The 15,631-nt window shown below is 43.8% G+C and overlaps 1 protein-coding gene and 1 long non-coding RNA gene across 6 annotated transcripts in view; one reads left to right on the forward strand and one right to left on the reverse strand.

The window, feature by feature from the left end:
- Positions 1–15,631, forward strand: part of LOC6533347 (guanine nucleotide exchange factor DBS) — a 47,645-nt gene that overhangs the window by 27,799 nt on the left and 4,215 nt on the right. For 4 of the 5 annotated variants that reach the window (XM_039373690.2, XM_002094037.4, XM_015194440.3 and 1 more), the window contains exons 7-9: positions 346–469; positions 4,815–5,148; positions 5,778–6,407. In XM_039373690.2, the coding sequence (XP_039229624.1) occupies positions 346–469; positions 4,815–5,148; positions 5,778–6,407 (1,088 nt within the window). Of the gene's footprint in view, positions 1–345; positions 470–4,814; positions 5,149–5,777; positions 6,408–13,675; positions 13,757–15,631 lie in introns of those variants that run through there. The other variant, XM_015194441.2, reaches the window with a different exon arrangement.
- LOC120321408 lies at positions 9–4,808 on the reverse strand. Its single transcript, XR_005561011.2, has 2 exons — positions 565–4,808; positions 9–495 (listed from the first exon to the last, which is right to left on the reverse strand). It is a non-coding gene; the product is annotated as an uncharacterized LOC120321408 (long non-coding RNA).

The following is a 15,631-nucleotide window of genomic DNA, read 5'->3' on the forward strand; positions in this document are numbered from 1 at the left end:
ACTAATTCTAGACTTTCACTGAGCCGAAATCAACATGAAAAAAAATTTGCTTATAAATTGGAATCGCTTTTGTAACGCCCCGCCAGGCAATTTGCCGCTGGCGATTTTCCTGGTGTTATTGGCGAAAAGCGGTTGGTGGAAATGGTGGTGGTGCATAAAGTTGGCGCTTTTCAATTAATGTGCTCACGCTTTTTCGCACATTATCGAAGGCAAAGTGGCCACCCAGGGTGCACCAATTGAGACCGCGTACCAGTGCGATTTCCCACATCTCGAGTTCTTTTATGGCCCATCTCTTAACTGCGTTCGCATCTCCATCTCCCATCTAAAATCTCCATTCCTTTCCAGGCACACGCACCCTCCAAGGCGACCCACTTGTGACTGTGGACGCGGCCTGTGTGGCGTCCGCCGGCCTCAATTGCTACGAGCTGGCCACGCTGCTCCTCTACTACAGCACAATTCCCGAGCGCAGGTGAGTGGGGGTTCCTATGATCTACACTGACAACAAATTCCATAAATATCCCTCAAGAACCTGAGAGTTTGCAGTCCAATAAAGTTTATACATACCCAAGGAACTTGGCATTTCAGCTATTCTAAGACTATTAAATCGTAGCATATCATGATAGCAGTTTTTTCCCGTGTGCATATCTCAATTTCCATATCTGATTCTGAATTAGAATCAGCCTCATCGGTTTAGTGTCAAAGTAACGCATGGGAATGGGCTCAACGAGCAGCTGTAGGCAATCGCAGAACCAGTACGAGTACTCCATGGAACCTCCTCCTCCTCCACCTTGAATCCCCCGGCCAGAATCAGCATCTGCAGCCGAATCAGGCATTTCAATTTGTCTGGCAATAAGTTCATAGACTCGTAGACCCGGCAGACCCGCAGACCCGTCGGCCCATCCATATTTACGAGCCGATATGCAAATGCGCCAGCCAGTCAGCCAAATGGCGCTGGGAATGAAGCGGAGCTGCATTTAAGCCTTTAAGTCGGGGGATTCTGTTCCCACTCCTCGCTCCACCTGCACTCCTCCCCCCTTCCTTTCCTTTCGTTTCGTTACGTTTCGGCTCGAATGCATGTCAGTCAATTTGCCACTTTGGCTAAAAGGAAACATGCAGCAGCAGCAGAAAAAACAACGGCAACATCGAACAGCACTTGCATTGTGAGCCAAGAACGCTCTGCCTTAGAAAATAGAACAAAAGTCTGGGCTAAAAGTCGATAAACACTGTCCAGCAGGGTTGGCTATCTGCCCCACATCTTTGAGTGAAGGGGGGTTCTTGTGGAGTAAACAAATAAGGCGGGGAAAATCGGTACTCTCAATTGGGGCACACACAAAAGGGTCAAGAGCGATTGTGGATTTCAAAGGATATAAGATAAGGCTGATCGTAAGATAATGGCGTGCTAACAGAGAAGCAATTCGGATTCGAGTTTAATAAGTTTTATGCAATTGAGATTTTTGAAAAGCCCAATTGCTGGAAGACGGTAGTAATCTTTTTAAAATCTTTTACTCGAGATAGCGAATAATATAGAGAAAGTTTATAAACCAGATGTTCTAATAGATAAAAGAAGTTTTTATTAGAACTTTACCTAAGAAATAGCCCTCAAAATTTAAACAAAAGTTCTGCCCACACCGCGCGTTAAAAGTGTATTAACGACATGCCGTTTACAAGTTCATCGCAAAGGTCATGGGAAAGGGTCTGGGAAAACCCAATGAACTCCCAGGGCTTTTCTCCTGCTGCTCAGTGTAAATTAGAATTCCACTCAGGCTGGCTGCCAATGTTGGTGGGGCTGCTTCCAGCGGGCACGTCTTTCTGGGGGACCGAGTGCGGCTTCCCTTTGAGGAGAGAGTGAGAGGGTGAGCGTGGGGGTGGATGGATAGAGAGGGAACGATAACTGCAGGCATATGAATGATTTTTTTATATTTTTTTTTTTTTTTTATTTTCCTCCCAGACAGATTCGTGACACTTTAAAATTTATGATGTGAACTTTTAGTTTTGCGCAGTGGTTGTTGCTGTTGGCGCACAAAAAGGTTCCAACTGCCACACGATTCCTGGAAATATCAGAAATCTGTGAAATCTAAATCGACAGAGGAGAGAACACTCGTGTACTCGTATCTGGCGGCCACTTGGAGTTGGCAGTGCGATTCCCGTTCTAGTTTTAGCCAGAGACTCACTTTGAAATCCAGCTGCATGCTGATGTTAATTGCTTCAATGCCAATTGGTAAAAACGCGGCCAAATCGTGTAGAAAAGTCTTTGACAAACATTGGCAGTGGCAGCAATAGCAATCGCAAAAGCAACAGCAACAGCTGAAAACTGGCACATCTGCTGTAGCCGCCTCATCATCATCATCATTATCAGCATCTAAAACTCCACTACACTTATCCCATTCCATCCAGTTTTTTTTGTTTTTTTTTTTTTTTTTGACCTGACTCATGACGAGTTGGATCTGCCAGACCATTGACATTATTTGCGTTTGTTTGCCGACATGTGTAAGGTATTCATTAGCTGCCTGTCCAATTCCGAATGTCAGCCAGATGGACGGCAAATATTAGATGTTGGCTGACTTGGCTGACTCGACTCTTCACTTGGCTCTTTGGTCTGCGTTCAGTTTTCACCAGTGCGTCAGTGTCAACATGGCCACTTGGCTTATCCATAGCTTACATCATTTGTCTGGGCCAGAGGTCTGACCTCTACTCCAGCTCCCTGACTCCCTGACTCCATGACTCCCTGCCTATCTGACTCCAAAAAAAATTGGGGGGGCAGGGAAAAAAGCATACCCATCTACGATGCCAATCCACAACTCCCTCCATCGTGTGTGTGTGACAGCTTGCAATTAAATTTGTTTTTATGGACACCGTTTGGCGGGCTGCACTTCTCGGAATCTTCGCCTGCGAAAGGTACCCAGTTTGCCAGAGTTTTTAGTATAAATATGCATGCCCGCGCATAATACGGGTATAAAAATAAAAAAAGAAAAGCTCAGGTTACACACGCTCGACCTAGGATTGTGCTCATATTTTAATGCGTCTTGCCCTACAAAATTGACGCAGAGAGCATGCGCGGCTGTTCCCAAAACCGAAATGCATTTGGATTCAGCCGAGGTTCACAATTATAATGGCCCATGACGAAGATTGTACGGGGTTACATACATACGTCTTTTGGGGTGATCCACAAAATGGGTTCACGCAAGATGAGTTCAAAGGCATGGGACGGTTTTGCCAAATGTTAAATACATATATTGAGTTACTAATGATCCCTTATGATTTTAATAACAATTTTGTTGACGAGAGAAGCTTCAATATTGGGAAACACTATAAATTGGCTTTTCCAGAGTCAAATCATACACGAGGCAATTTGATAATTATCGCATTAAAAGAGTTAAATGTAAGCTAAAGTTGTAATAAAACTATAAAGATAAATAAGTTAATAAAACTTGAAAGAAAGCTTTCTCTACAGTTAGGGTACTATTCCCCTCGGACTGCCTTTCTCACAAAGAACTGCTTTGAGCGTGTATATGGGCCGCTTTGGAATTGAAATGCCAGGCGATCTTTATAGCCTGTGCGCACTGTGCGGCATCATTAAGCCGCGGTCTTAGACCCAAAGACTCCGCTGAAACACGCCACATCAGCGGATCTTGGATCTTGAATCTTGGCCCGTGAGCATTGCGTGCAATTTGCAACTGCAGAGCAGCGGCGAGAGCAACTGCATCGGGAAGACAACCTGGGGGTGGACTGCCAACTGAGAGCCATTGAGAAGCATGTGAGAAACGAGATTCTGGCCTGGCCTGGCATGCGTTTACAGTTAGCTTATCTTTGGCTAGTAAAGAATTTCAAAGCAGCTGTGCAAACTTTGGCTAAAGTGTTAGGACACGGCACTTGGCTTCTGTTAATGCAATGCCCACCGGCCGCCATTAGCGGCAATTTTCAATTTTTATTTACGCTGATTAAAAGTGGCTACCAACTTGTCATAGTTACGTGACTTCGCCCCGCTGAGTTACTGAAAGGTAAAGTGCTTCATCTGGCCAAGAGTCCAAGTGCAGAGGCCGCTTATTGCCAATTAAAGTGAACTTGTTTTGGGCGTAGCCAAGTCGGTGTGTTCTGCTCCCCAAACGGACACCACCACCCAATCCGCCCAAGCATTATGTGCCGTTTTATTACCCCAACCACTTGGATCTGTGCGGCCCACATGCGAACCAGTTCACATGGTAGCCTGGGAATCAGCGGGAAAACAGAGCAATTCATTTGCGGCCAGAATCAGGCGGGCAATGCTCCTCGAGATTATAATGATTTATTGAAAAATTGTAGCCTGCGGCCGCATTAAATTTAACAATGCTAATAAGGTGCATTTTGTGTGGTATTCATCTTAGTGGGGGGATTGCAAATAGAGACACCTTGGTGGAAGCACAAGGCAATTTCCGTTTTAATTTCATGTTTGGTAGAAGTTTGCACAACGGGAATAATAATTAATTAAAACTCCCACGAAAACCGTTTTAATAGCTCTTGAAAATGTTATGCTTTCACAATTTACGGAATACAAAATGTAATTTAATGAAGACTTTGTATTTTGCTAATGATATTGCATTTAAATCTTAAGCTCCCAAATATAAATTGAAGGCATAAAAGTACGTAAGAGAATATATAAAAATTTGTATATAGATATCTTGTATAACACAATGTAGAACTAGTTCATGGATATCTGCCCACCTCTGATCGACAGCAGGCAAACACTTTGATGTTATTTATGCGACTTGACCGTGCACCTTCTCGGCCGGTTTGAGCCACAATTCATGGCTCGTTTTGCACTGCTCTTACCATTGCAGCTCCTGCCCCTTCAGCACCCCGGCAACACCCGGAACGACAGCTACAATCAATGGCCATAAAAGCGCTGATCAGCAGCAGCAGCAACAGCAGCAACTTCAGCAGCAGAAACAACAACCCGCCCAACAGACATTTACCATTTTAATTGCCATCGAGAAGTCTCAACATTTATGCGTAATCGACTTAATTTGCCAAAGTCTCAGACTCTTGGCCAAGCAAATTGGCAATTGTGAAATTTTGGCCGTTTGTTCCGATTCGAGTCTGCTGCAATTATGCAATGGGCAGCAGCAACAGAAGCAGCTACAACAGCACCAGAACAATAATAGCGATCACCCGGTGAGTTTAAAGTTTATGCCGCCTGACCTTTCAGATTGCACAAAAGGATCACAGCGAGAAATTGCTTAAGTACCTCAAACACTATAAAAAAATGCAATATTCTAAAGTAATTTAGCTATTTTGTGCCCTTTAAAATAGCTAAATAGGATAGGATAGGATAAATAGGATAATAGCTGAAGGATGAATATATTTTCTAAAATTAGTAAATTCTTTCATATGGATTCTCTTAAATAACAATCACTGTGAAAACCAAAGAAAAACATCATGGATAACAGCTATACTTATCAAAATGTAAGAAAGTCAAATCCCTCTGGCAAATGTATTACATTAATTGTATATATTGGTTGAAGGTACTCGAAAGTGATTTTTTCTGTGCACTTTTGTCAGGGGGTGAGGCCGAAAGGCCAGGCAACGGGCTAACGCCCCAGCCTGTGCTCTTTTGAGACTCTGATCCCCAGCCAATTAACCCGCCCCAACATGACCGACTAGGCTAAAATCCCACAAAAACAAAAAAACGCAAAAACAAAAAAAAATACACAAAAAAAAAAAACAGAACTTGTCCACTAATGACAACGAATTCGCTGTTTTTCTCTGCTCTGACTGTGACCCCAAAACAAACAAACAAACAGGAGCCCTCGTCGCCGTTGCCAGTGGATTTGGTTAAATTCATTAGCGTGGACCAAGTCACGACAAGTGTTGCGCCATCGCAGCTGCCCGCTGGATTGCTGCCCTCCGTGCCCGCTCTGTCCACGCTGGCCGGGATTAACCAGCGTCATCACGATGCCACCAAGTGGCGTGAGTTTTTCGCCCAACTTGAGGCCTTCCAGCGTCAATGCTCAACGGCCGGCGGTCGTTTGGTGAGCGCCCTCAGCGAAATACGCGCCGCCGATCTTCAGGGTTTGCCCACGCGCCGCCAACTTTATGGTCAGCATCGCGCCCTCAGTCGTGCGCTGATGGATTCGCAGCTCCACAGTCTGCGCAAGACGGGTGCTGGCCAGTTGGCCAGGCTGCAGGATTTGGCCAGGGCCATCACCTTTGCACCCGGCTCGCCACGTATGACGTCACAGCCGCAATCACCGACATCTTCTCCATCGGGGGCATTCCTCAACGTGGATGCCACCAGCAAGCTGCGCAAGGTGACGCTCCTCTTCAACGAGGTGGACCGGGCTGCCCAGCGCCTGGAACAGCTGACCGAGCAGCGCAGGGAGCGACTGAGGCAACTAACCAGGCAACGGGCCCTCGAGGATGAGATCAGCGAGGTAAGTCCACCATTGTATGTTTCAAGCACAGTCATAAGTGAATTCTAGGCTAATTGCGGTATTCCCTTGCGAAGCTTAAAGCCCTAGGTTCGGCGAACGATTTACAATATCCATAAAATTGGTTTCTCCCGGCAACTTTGTAGCACCTGGGATTTGCTATTTGCTGACAGGAAATGCGGCAGGCGCAGCCAAATGCGGCATATGTGACTGCAATCGCCGAATGGCAAATAGCGAATAGCGAATGCCGAATGTATCTGCAAGATACGCTGGCGGCGCAACTGACATTGTTAATTGAATATGCATTGCGTTTAATGCGGATTTTATTAATTTATTACGCACATCCGCTTAGTGTCCACTGCTCCTCCAGTCGCTTTCGCATTAGTTTCAGGATCGGTCGGCAGATTGGGATTGAGAGATGATGCTGCCAGTCAGCGGCCAAATGGAGTCGTTAGATAAGCGCTGGCATCCAGGTGGCTGTAAAGCAGGCAGAAGAGCAACTGCCACTTCCTGGCCTTTTAATTGACTGGCTAATGAGTTTTTGGCCAATTGGGGGAAAGGGATCTGCTGTGCACATCGCAATCGCATGCCGAGGGCTACCGTGCGCGCCATGCGCATAATTGCAGTCGCACGCACCCACAAAACTCGTCGCGGTATCTTCCGCTGGGAATCTCGCTTAATCAGCAACTGTGACAGTTGGAGCTACGCCCGTTTTCGGACGAGAGTCCTTTTGGCCCGGCTAATGCAATTCCGTTGATTTATCGCATTCATTTGTTGCGGGATTAGCTGCAGTTTACATATTCGTCATACTTTTGTGCCACTATTAAGTTTTGCCATTATTACTATGATTGTTGATGCTGCCCCAAGATGCTGCTTTTGCCTGTGCCTGTGCCTTTGCCACTGCTGCAGTTGCAGTTGCAGTTGCTGGTTAACAAAAGTATGTCAAATTGCAAAAACACGCAGCTAATGCACAGAGAGAAATATGAAAGCTACTTATCAGATAGTTGTTATTAAATTTTGAAAATTGTTTTCAGAATAAAATACAAGATCTACAATTAAAATACAGGCAATATCCTAACTTGTAACTATCCATTTCTTACATGTTAAATCCAAGTATTTCCTAGTCTTAAACAAATTTGTTGTAGATAATTTGTCTATACTTTATTTTTGCTCTGCACAACACACCGTATAAGGTCCCACAGCCGATTGAATTCCCCATAGCCAAAGATGTATAGATAGCTGTGCGGAATCCTCAATTTCATTTAATAATTTGCGGAAATTGGCATTTAAAAATTTACCGAGCCTTGTTAACGTACTCGGCTCGTATGTGGCGTCTTGCCTGGTTTTCTTGGCCTTTTTCACACGCTCCCGCGCACTTCGCTTTATTTTTGAGAAATGTGCGGCCATTTATCTGAGTTGATTTTTGAGCAAAAATTGAATTTTAATTGCCAAACGAAAAGTTAATGAGAAAAGTGAAAGCAAGGTTAAAGAAATTAAGCGCAATCTTTGTTTTGCACTCCCTGTCTTTTAATTGCTGTTTGCTTTTTTTTTTGTGTGTGATTTTTCAATCGATCTGTCGGCGGTTCGGGGCGCCCATTGATTCGCACTCGCATTCGATTCGATTCGTTGACTTCGACTTCGCTCATTTCATTTCATTACATTCGATTTGAATTCATTCATTTCCATTCAAAAGTAGTTCACCGATAAGCAGCAGCCGCCCATTCAGCTGTCTTTATGTCCGCTCAAGAGTCAGTCTGTCCGTCCGCATGTCCGTTCGCCGGAGTTGTACCGCTTGTCATATCGCGATCGGCGCAAAAATCATACTAAGAGATACTTACGAGTATTTAACACCAACACGCTTTCAATTAAAAAGGCGTTGACAGCTACCAATTTTGAGCAGCTCGTTGTTAGCTTTTGTTTTGCCCCTTGTAGTTTTGAAATACTCTAACTGAGGATTGCTTATGGATTTTGTTTCCATGAAACATTAATCTACCAACAAATTATTTAAAGCGCGTAGAACTATCTATCGTGTTTAGGGTTAAGGGCTATTTTATGTTTCAGCTATCTTAATTTGATTTTTTATTGATTTAAACCTACTTTCCTGCGTGGGAAACTTGAAATGACAGCACTCCCATTTCCTTGCAAATATTTGCATACTTCTAGTTCGATCGCACTATCGGTAGAAAATATCTCTGAGATCTATGGATAGTGTATTCACCGCTGGCCGTGTCAATTGATACCGCATTCATCTTGTTTCTTTTTAATTAAATATATATAATCTGCGATGCCAAAACAAGCCGAACGAACGAACGAACACATAAAACTGGACCACAAAAAGCGTCTCCAGCCGGCCGGCAAACTAATGTTGCTGTCGTCCATTAGGCGCGAGCATTCAAACAAGGTGCGAAAAAAGATGCCGCCGTGCTTGATGTGGCTGCTGCTGTTGCAGTTGCAACAGTTGCAACAGTTGCTGCTGCTGCAGTGTCTCCATTTTGCTGGCCAAGAGGATGACGACGACGACGACGACGACATTATGATGCGATATGCGATATTGTATCTAAATTGTTGATCGGCTGCATTAGCTGGGAGCTTGAAGCTTGGAGCTCTGTGTCCCCCGTAGATGAAGGTGGATTGCTCCACAAATATGGCCGTGTTGGGTGTTTGCTTCGCTGGCCGGAGAAAGGGGTAAATGCAGCTGTGGCGACAGATAAATAAACATTGCTGACGGTGAAATTGGATTTGCTTAGCGCGCTTTCTTTGAGACGATTGCTCTTTTTCTTGATTTGATTTCATGTTTTATTTTTCTTTTTTTTTTGCGCACAAATTAATTTGCGCAATGTCGGCTTCTTTGTGCAATGAAAACTATGTTTAATTGTTTCGCGCCTTGAATTGCAATGGCCATAAGAAGCACTTTGGTTTTGGTTTTGGTTTTGGATTTGACTGTAGCTTCTGTAGCGGAGGCACACAGCATCCGCAGATCCGAACATTTGTGTCGCGGAAGCCAGCTTATTTATGGCCCCTGACACTTGACCGGCTGTCTTTTGGGCCAGGAATGCGGTGGCAGTAGAACCCAGCTCCAGCTCCTTTCTCCCGGTTTCTTGCTTGTTGCCAGCTTGCATAACCGCACTGCCAGCTGCTTTCGGCCAAGAACTGGCTGCATAGAATTCGGTCAGGCGAGAGCCATGAAAAATGAAGGCTTATTTACTGTCGACATGCCGAGGCGAACCCCCTTGATAGCCGGCAACCTCGAACCACGGGACCCCATCCACAGGGGCATTAATAATAACCGCATGTATTAGCCCTCGCGGGCATAATACGTTTTTCCACCCAATAGAGATGGACCATAGTTCTTTTCATAATTAACCCAAGTTATTCCGAATTTTTTTTTCCACATTTTCACATACATATCTGTTTGTAGTGTGTGTGGATGTCAGACCCCATTACATAAATTAATCATTAATTTTCCGCAACGGGTGAAAAACTAGTTGGCATACAGGAAAATAAGATTACCCTTAATTGCAATTAGTCGGCGGAAAATTAGTTTTTGATTTCGGGTTTTATACATTTTCCCCACTCGACGCACTTATCGCTCTTTCAATTGCTTAGCCAACTGTCGATTAGCCGCTGACATTTGGATAAATGCTAACCAGAAATCGAGAATTGAAAAATAAGCTTATAGGCACTTTGCCAGATTGACAAATCTTAAGTGGACCAAAGGCAAAGATGCAAAAAAAAACAAGACAAACAAGAAGCTTAAAAGGATTTAAAGTGGATATCAAACAGTGATTCGAGTTAAGGCTTGCACAGACAACATTAAAGCTATAGTGTGCTGCTGAGCATTAGAATTTTACATTTAGTTATTTTTTATAAGAATTATGTCAATGCTGCAACATCCACTTAATAGGTATTCCTTTGATGTTGCAACCTCCTCGTGCGTGATGTGGTGTAGCACCCGTGTCCGCTGTCATCTCTACTCGAAAGCTACCAAGATACGAGTGCCTCGTACGAAATGAACACATGCTTGCCGCAAGTGCCGCCAATTCCAACCGGTTGAGATTGTTGCATGCAAATGTTCCACGCAAACAAACAATGCAGATGTGATCCTCCTGCTCCTCTGCATATAGCCGTACCACCTCCTTCTTGGCCGCATGATTCCATGTTGGCTGTGTCATCAAAACGGACGTTAATCATACGCTTAGCAAGCCAGCCATCGCCGCTGGCCATCGTCGCTTTGGTCGCCAGAATGTCCAGGTTATTGAATTAACACGGGCTTGGGGTTTGGGTTCGGGGTCCTGCTCTTGGACTCTGAGGTCTCTAAAACCTGCCAGACATAAGTATATGTATACGTAGTATGCATATACTGCTCGTGGCGGGCAAACAAAGTGTAATTGTTGTCATGTCAAAACGTAACTGTCACATTGGGTCTGACATGTTTTTTAACACTAATTTTACACGCATTTTTAGAAATCGTCAACTTCATCAGCAGCTGTCATCATTTTTTGAGCGTCGTCACGTCCGCTCCCCAATGCAATTGAAATGGAGTTGGGAGTTGGACTTGATGTTGAAGTTGAACAGTGTCGCCGTCGCCTGATCGCCGATAAGCTGCCACGCCCCTAGCCCCCCAGACCCGCCCCTCATTTTCCAAGATATGTACGTACACATGTACGATATATGTATGAACGATGCACTTGCTGTGCCAAAGCTGGCGGTAAAGCGGCTTTTCCAGCAGCAGCAGCAGCAACAACACCAAGGTGCACCATTCGGTTGCATGCAATATTGTCACCACATTAACGTCTTGGCCTTTTGTGGCCAGTATTTATGACTTTGTGCGTGTCTCACTATCTGGAGACCTGGGCCATGGGATTTAGACGCTAGATTGTCCACTGGGTTGGCTGAGTTGGCTGGTTTGGAAAGTGAAAAATAAGTAAAATTGTAATCGCCTTTTGCCGTAAAAATAGCCAAACGAAATTGCTTTATTACTTTCGGGAATGTATGCAGCCAAGCGTGCCAAGAGTTTACCATACTTTACGACCATAAACCCCTTACTGGCCCAGTGGGATGCCGAATGTAGGTATGTGGGCCCAAAGGGATTACCAACACGGTTAGCAGGGCAATAAGAAACTAAATAAATAACATTTGACAGTTGGTAAATGATGCACAGAGAGAAGCTATAAGTTTCGCCATCTTAAGGAAGCTATCTTTTACATTTACTAAAATAATGCAAGAATAGTTTCTTCATCAGAGAATTTTCGATAACTCGTTATGGTCAGCATAGGATATTTTTTCGCAGTGCATAGCTAGGTGCCAAGAAAAATTGAAGTTCCAATTGGTTTTTCCCACTCCATTGCTGGTCGGCTTTCATGTTTAATGTCTCACTTGGCGCACTCGCATTCCGATTGCCATTCCTCTGATCTCCTAGCCAGTTATCGGTGCTATAATTTCTAGCATGCTGCCATAAATTCAAATGCGAAACAGCCCGACAAGAGCAGAAATACTTAAAGGCCTGAGATAAGCCGGCTGCGATATGCTTGAGAAATCCCAGGCGACACATCACCATCAACAACTGGCGAACATAGAGAACAAATTAGCCAACAAGAAATGAGACAGCCAAATGGCAAGAGCATATCATTTAAGAGGTACTTCAAATAAATTACCCAATACCAGAAATAGAAGCAGAATCCGCAGAATCCCAGTCGAAAATCCTCCACTCGGCAGAAATTCATGTAATTCGACACAAACCGAATCCCAAATGTTCTTTAAAATGCAATCAATACGATTAGTATTAAATAAGCAATGAATGTTTATGTGATACCATTTGTATATATCAAAACTTGAGACTTCACAAAAATAAGGTTAATGATTAGTCATCAATTTGTTGAACATTTTCAGGATTGTGCACTTTACTTGAATTATCTATTTTAAAACGGAAATAATGTTGTTTTATAGACAGGAAACCATAAGTTCCGATTATAAACCCAGTTCAACTACATAAAACTAAATGAACTTCATGTGTTGGCTATGATCCATGAAGTACACCGAATTAGCATACGAAATCGAATTACTCTTTCGAAGGGTAAACCAATTGCCAATTGTTGTTGTTCTTTTGGTTGTCTATGATAGGCTGGTACAACAACTACAAGAACAACTGCTACATTGGCGACAACTTTGTAAAGTGTCAAAATAAATTCGATATTGTGGCTTAAAAAATGTTTATGGCCATGAGATAAGTGCGCGACATTTGTGTAAATTACACGACAGCAGCGGCAGCAGCAAGGAGCACGGATCATGGATGCAGAAAGGAGGAGGGAGTGGCCACCACTGGAAGCCACGCATGCTCACAACTAGCCGCCGTTGTTGTTGCTGCTGCTGCTGCTGCTCCCGCTGTTGTTGTAGGTGTTGCATGTGTTTTATGGCGCATGCGATCGACTTGTTGAACTGTCACGTTAAATTTGCGTTTTATGCCAGGCGGCAGTGGCAGCGTCAGCGGGAACAGCTCCTATGATCATCCCGTCCAGAACAGAGTGCAGTCAACTCGCATGCAGTGGCTTATCACTCCAAGAGCTCCACATCCGCCATAGATGGACGCGCTCTTATCGCCGCAGAAGCAACTTCAGCCACCGAAGACAAAGTCGCTGGCGGATGGCTGACATTTGCCTATTTACTTAGTTGCACTCCAAGAAAAACTCCTCAAAGTGTTTATACACAAAAGAGTCTTTTGGGAATACTCTTCTCATATCTGTGATACTACAGATCTTAAAAAACCTTGTTTTAGATAGTGGAAAAAACACAAAAATAAGTTTCGTTTTATATTTAACTAAAATAGAAGATGGAAGATTGCAACACCCTGATTCTTATTCTTTCGGTGTAAGCCAATGCAAGACTCCACTCCGTCAATACTCCGCCGACATTGTCATCGGTTTGCAGTCGTGGGTGCCGGAGCTCCCTGTCTAACCCATTTTGCCATTTTGTTTTTTTTATTATTTTGTTCTTTGGCTCTTTTCTGTTTACGTTTGCTAATTGTTTTGATTTTATTGAATTTCATTGAGTGCCGCCTGCCAGCGATGAGGACGGAAAACCGAAATGAAATTGAAAATGTCTCATTATGTGCCCGAGTACTTGTGTACATATATACGTAGAAGATCGTGGGCACGGATGACGCGGAGCAACTGCCTCGGCTTTTCCACATCCAGTTGCGATTCTGAGCTGCCTGTGGCAGGTTGCTGCAGTTTTTGACGCGTTTGGCGAACTTCGTTACCATTACAACAGTGGCAAGCAATCGCGTCATAATGACACCCGCTCCAAAAACAGAAGAGCCAAACGCCGGCAAATTGGCAGCCGAAATAGCCAACTATGTGAGTCAGCCAACTGAGCAACTGACTTACTGACTTATCGGGCATCGCAATAATATAGCAATCGAGTCGGCTTTTAATAGTTCACAGTTCAGTTGAGATCGGCCCACGTCCTCTTATCGGCATCGGGTTAGCAGTGAAAATCGTCTTGGGGCCGAGTTTTACTAAATCAATTAATTAATTTATGGCCAGCCTGTGCGGCGGAGCAATCGTTGGGAAACAATCTGCCGATCGGCTTTACGGAGCCAAAAAGGCCAAACTGCTCCCCCTTCTATCGATCGGTTTCAATGTAAACACTTTTCAGCAAATACAGGGTGTCTGCAGTTCTACAGACTCGAATGTGATCGATCCATTATACGGATATAGTGCACTCAAAACCATTCAAAGTTTTTGTGACCCAATCCAGTTGTTTTGACATACTTCACTCAATGACATCATCGATTTGTGTGTTCTGTTCTGGTTCCATTTGATTGGAAATAGTTAAGCCACCAAATGGAATAATTCAAGGTTCGATTTCAATGTCCGGTTCAATTATTTTCGTCTCTATTTTCCCTGCTCATAAACACACTAGTGTGGCAATTAAATATTTCTATGGGCTATTTTCCTAAATCTTTTGTTTCCTTTCTAGCTCAAGCTTAACGAAATATAATCAAGTGATTCAACTAAAACTCGTTGATTGTTTTTACCCAAATGTGAGTCAATCTTTATAAAGCCAAACATTCTTCGTATATTATACTCACAAATTAGTAATTTTTTGAACTAGAACTTTTGTGATAAGCCTATGAATGCAATGAATAACCTTTGCTAGATAAAATTGCAAAAAATATGAAATTTTTGTACTTTTTGTTTAAATAATATTCTCTGTGAGTTGCTGGGATTTCCAGTCACTCATAGAGAGTAGATCACTCAGTGCAATTATCAATCTGCCATGCTCAATCGAATAGCCAAAAGCACTCAGTTCCGAAATTAGATTAATTAAAGAACGAAGTCAATTAAGAAATCAAGCCGATTGCCTCACCCTGTACAAGCCATAGATCTCTATATATACGTATATATACAACGCCGCTAAAAGCCGTGCCTGCCATATCTGATGAGCATGAAGACTCCGAGTCAGCGTCTCTGACAGCCGATTGTGCTGTGACTGTGACTGTGAAACTGGAGCAGCTGTTTGGAGCCCCTGCTCCAGATCCCCCCAATAAGTCCGACTCCCACTCCCCAGCCCCTTGGGACTTTATTTTCATTCATTGGGCGGGTTGCAGACGTGGACATGGCCCAAAGAAGGCTGGTGATAGTGGATCTCTATGCCAGAGAGATGGCACTCGAAAAAAACAGGAGATCATATTTCAACTTGTGTAAACAAATCAGTTCTTAGGATCAAGTTGAGTTACTTCTTTGCTAGAATCATCTTCTCAATAATAATGATGCCACAATTTCCCAAGTACATTATATACTTTCAAGATATTATTAGATTAAGATTTGCGGAAAGAAGACGTTTTATTTCGCAGTGCACAACTAGAGTTGGGCAGAACCCAAAAACGGAAAGTGAATGCTCCGGTGCACGCGTCGCGACCTGGGATTTGGGAATTTGGATTCCAAGTCGGACGACGTCGGATGGGCGCTTACTCTGGGTTGGGATGGGTATGGGAGCTGGTTAGCTTGGTGGTTCCGTAGCAGCAACTTCATCATCATCATCATCAGCGGCAGCGGCGTCGTCGATTGTATCAATTCAATTGGACGCAGCAGGTGATTAAAAATTGGTTAGAGCCACAAAATTATCAATGTGAGATCGTTGATTGCCCGTGGCTGTTGTTTTTGTTTGGACGGCATCTCTACTACCTGTGTGGCTGGCTTATACATATATATATATATATTGTGGTT

The sequence above is a fragment of the Drosophila yakuba genome, chromosome 3L, assembly GCF_016746365.2.
Source record: "Drosophila yakuba strain Tai18E2 chromosome 3L, Prin_Dyak_Tai18E2_2.1, whole genome shotgun sequence".
In the NCBI taxonomy this organism is placed as follows: domain Eukaryota; kingdom Metazoa; phylum Arthropoda; class Insecta; order Diptera; family Drosophilidae; genus Drosophila; species Drosophila yakuba.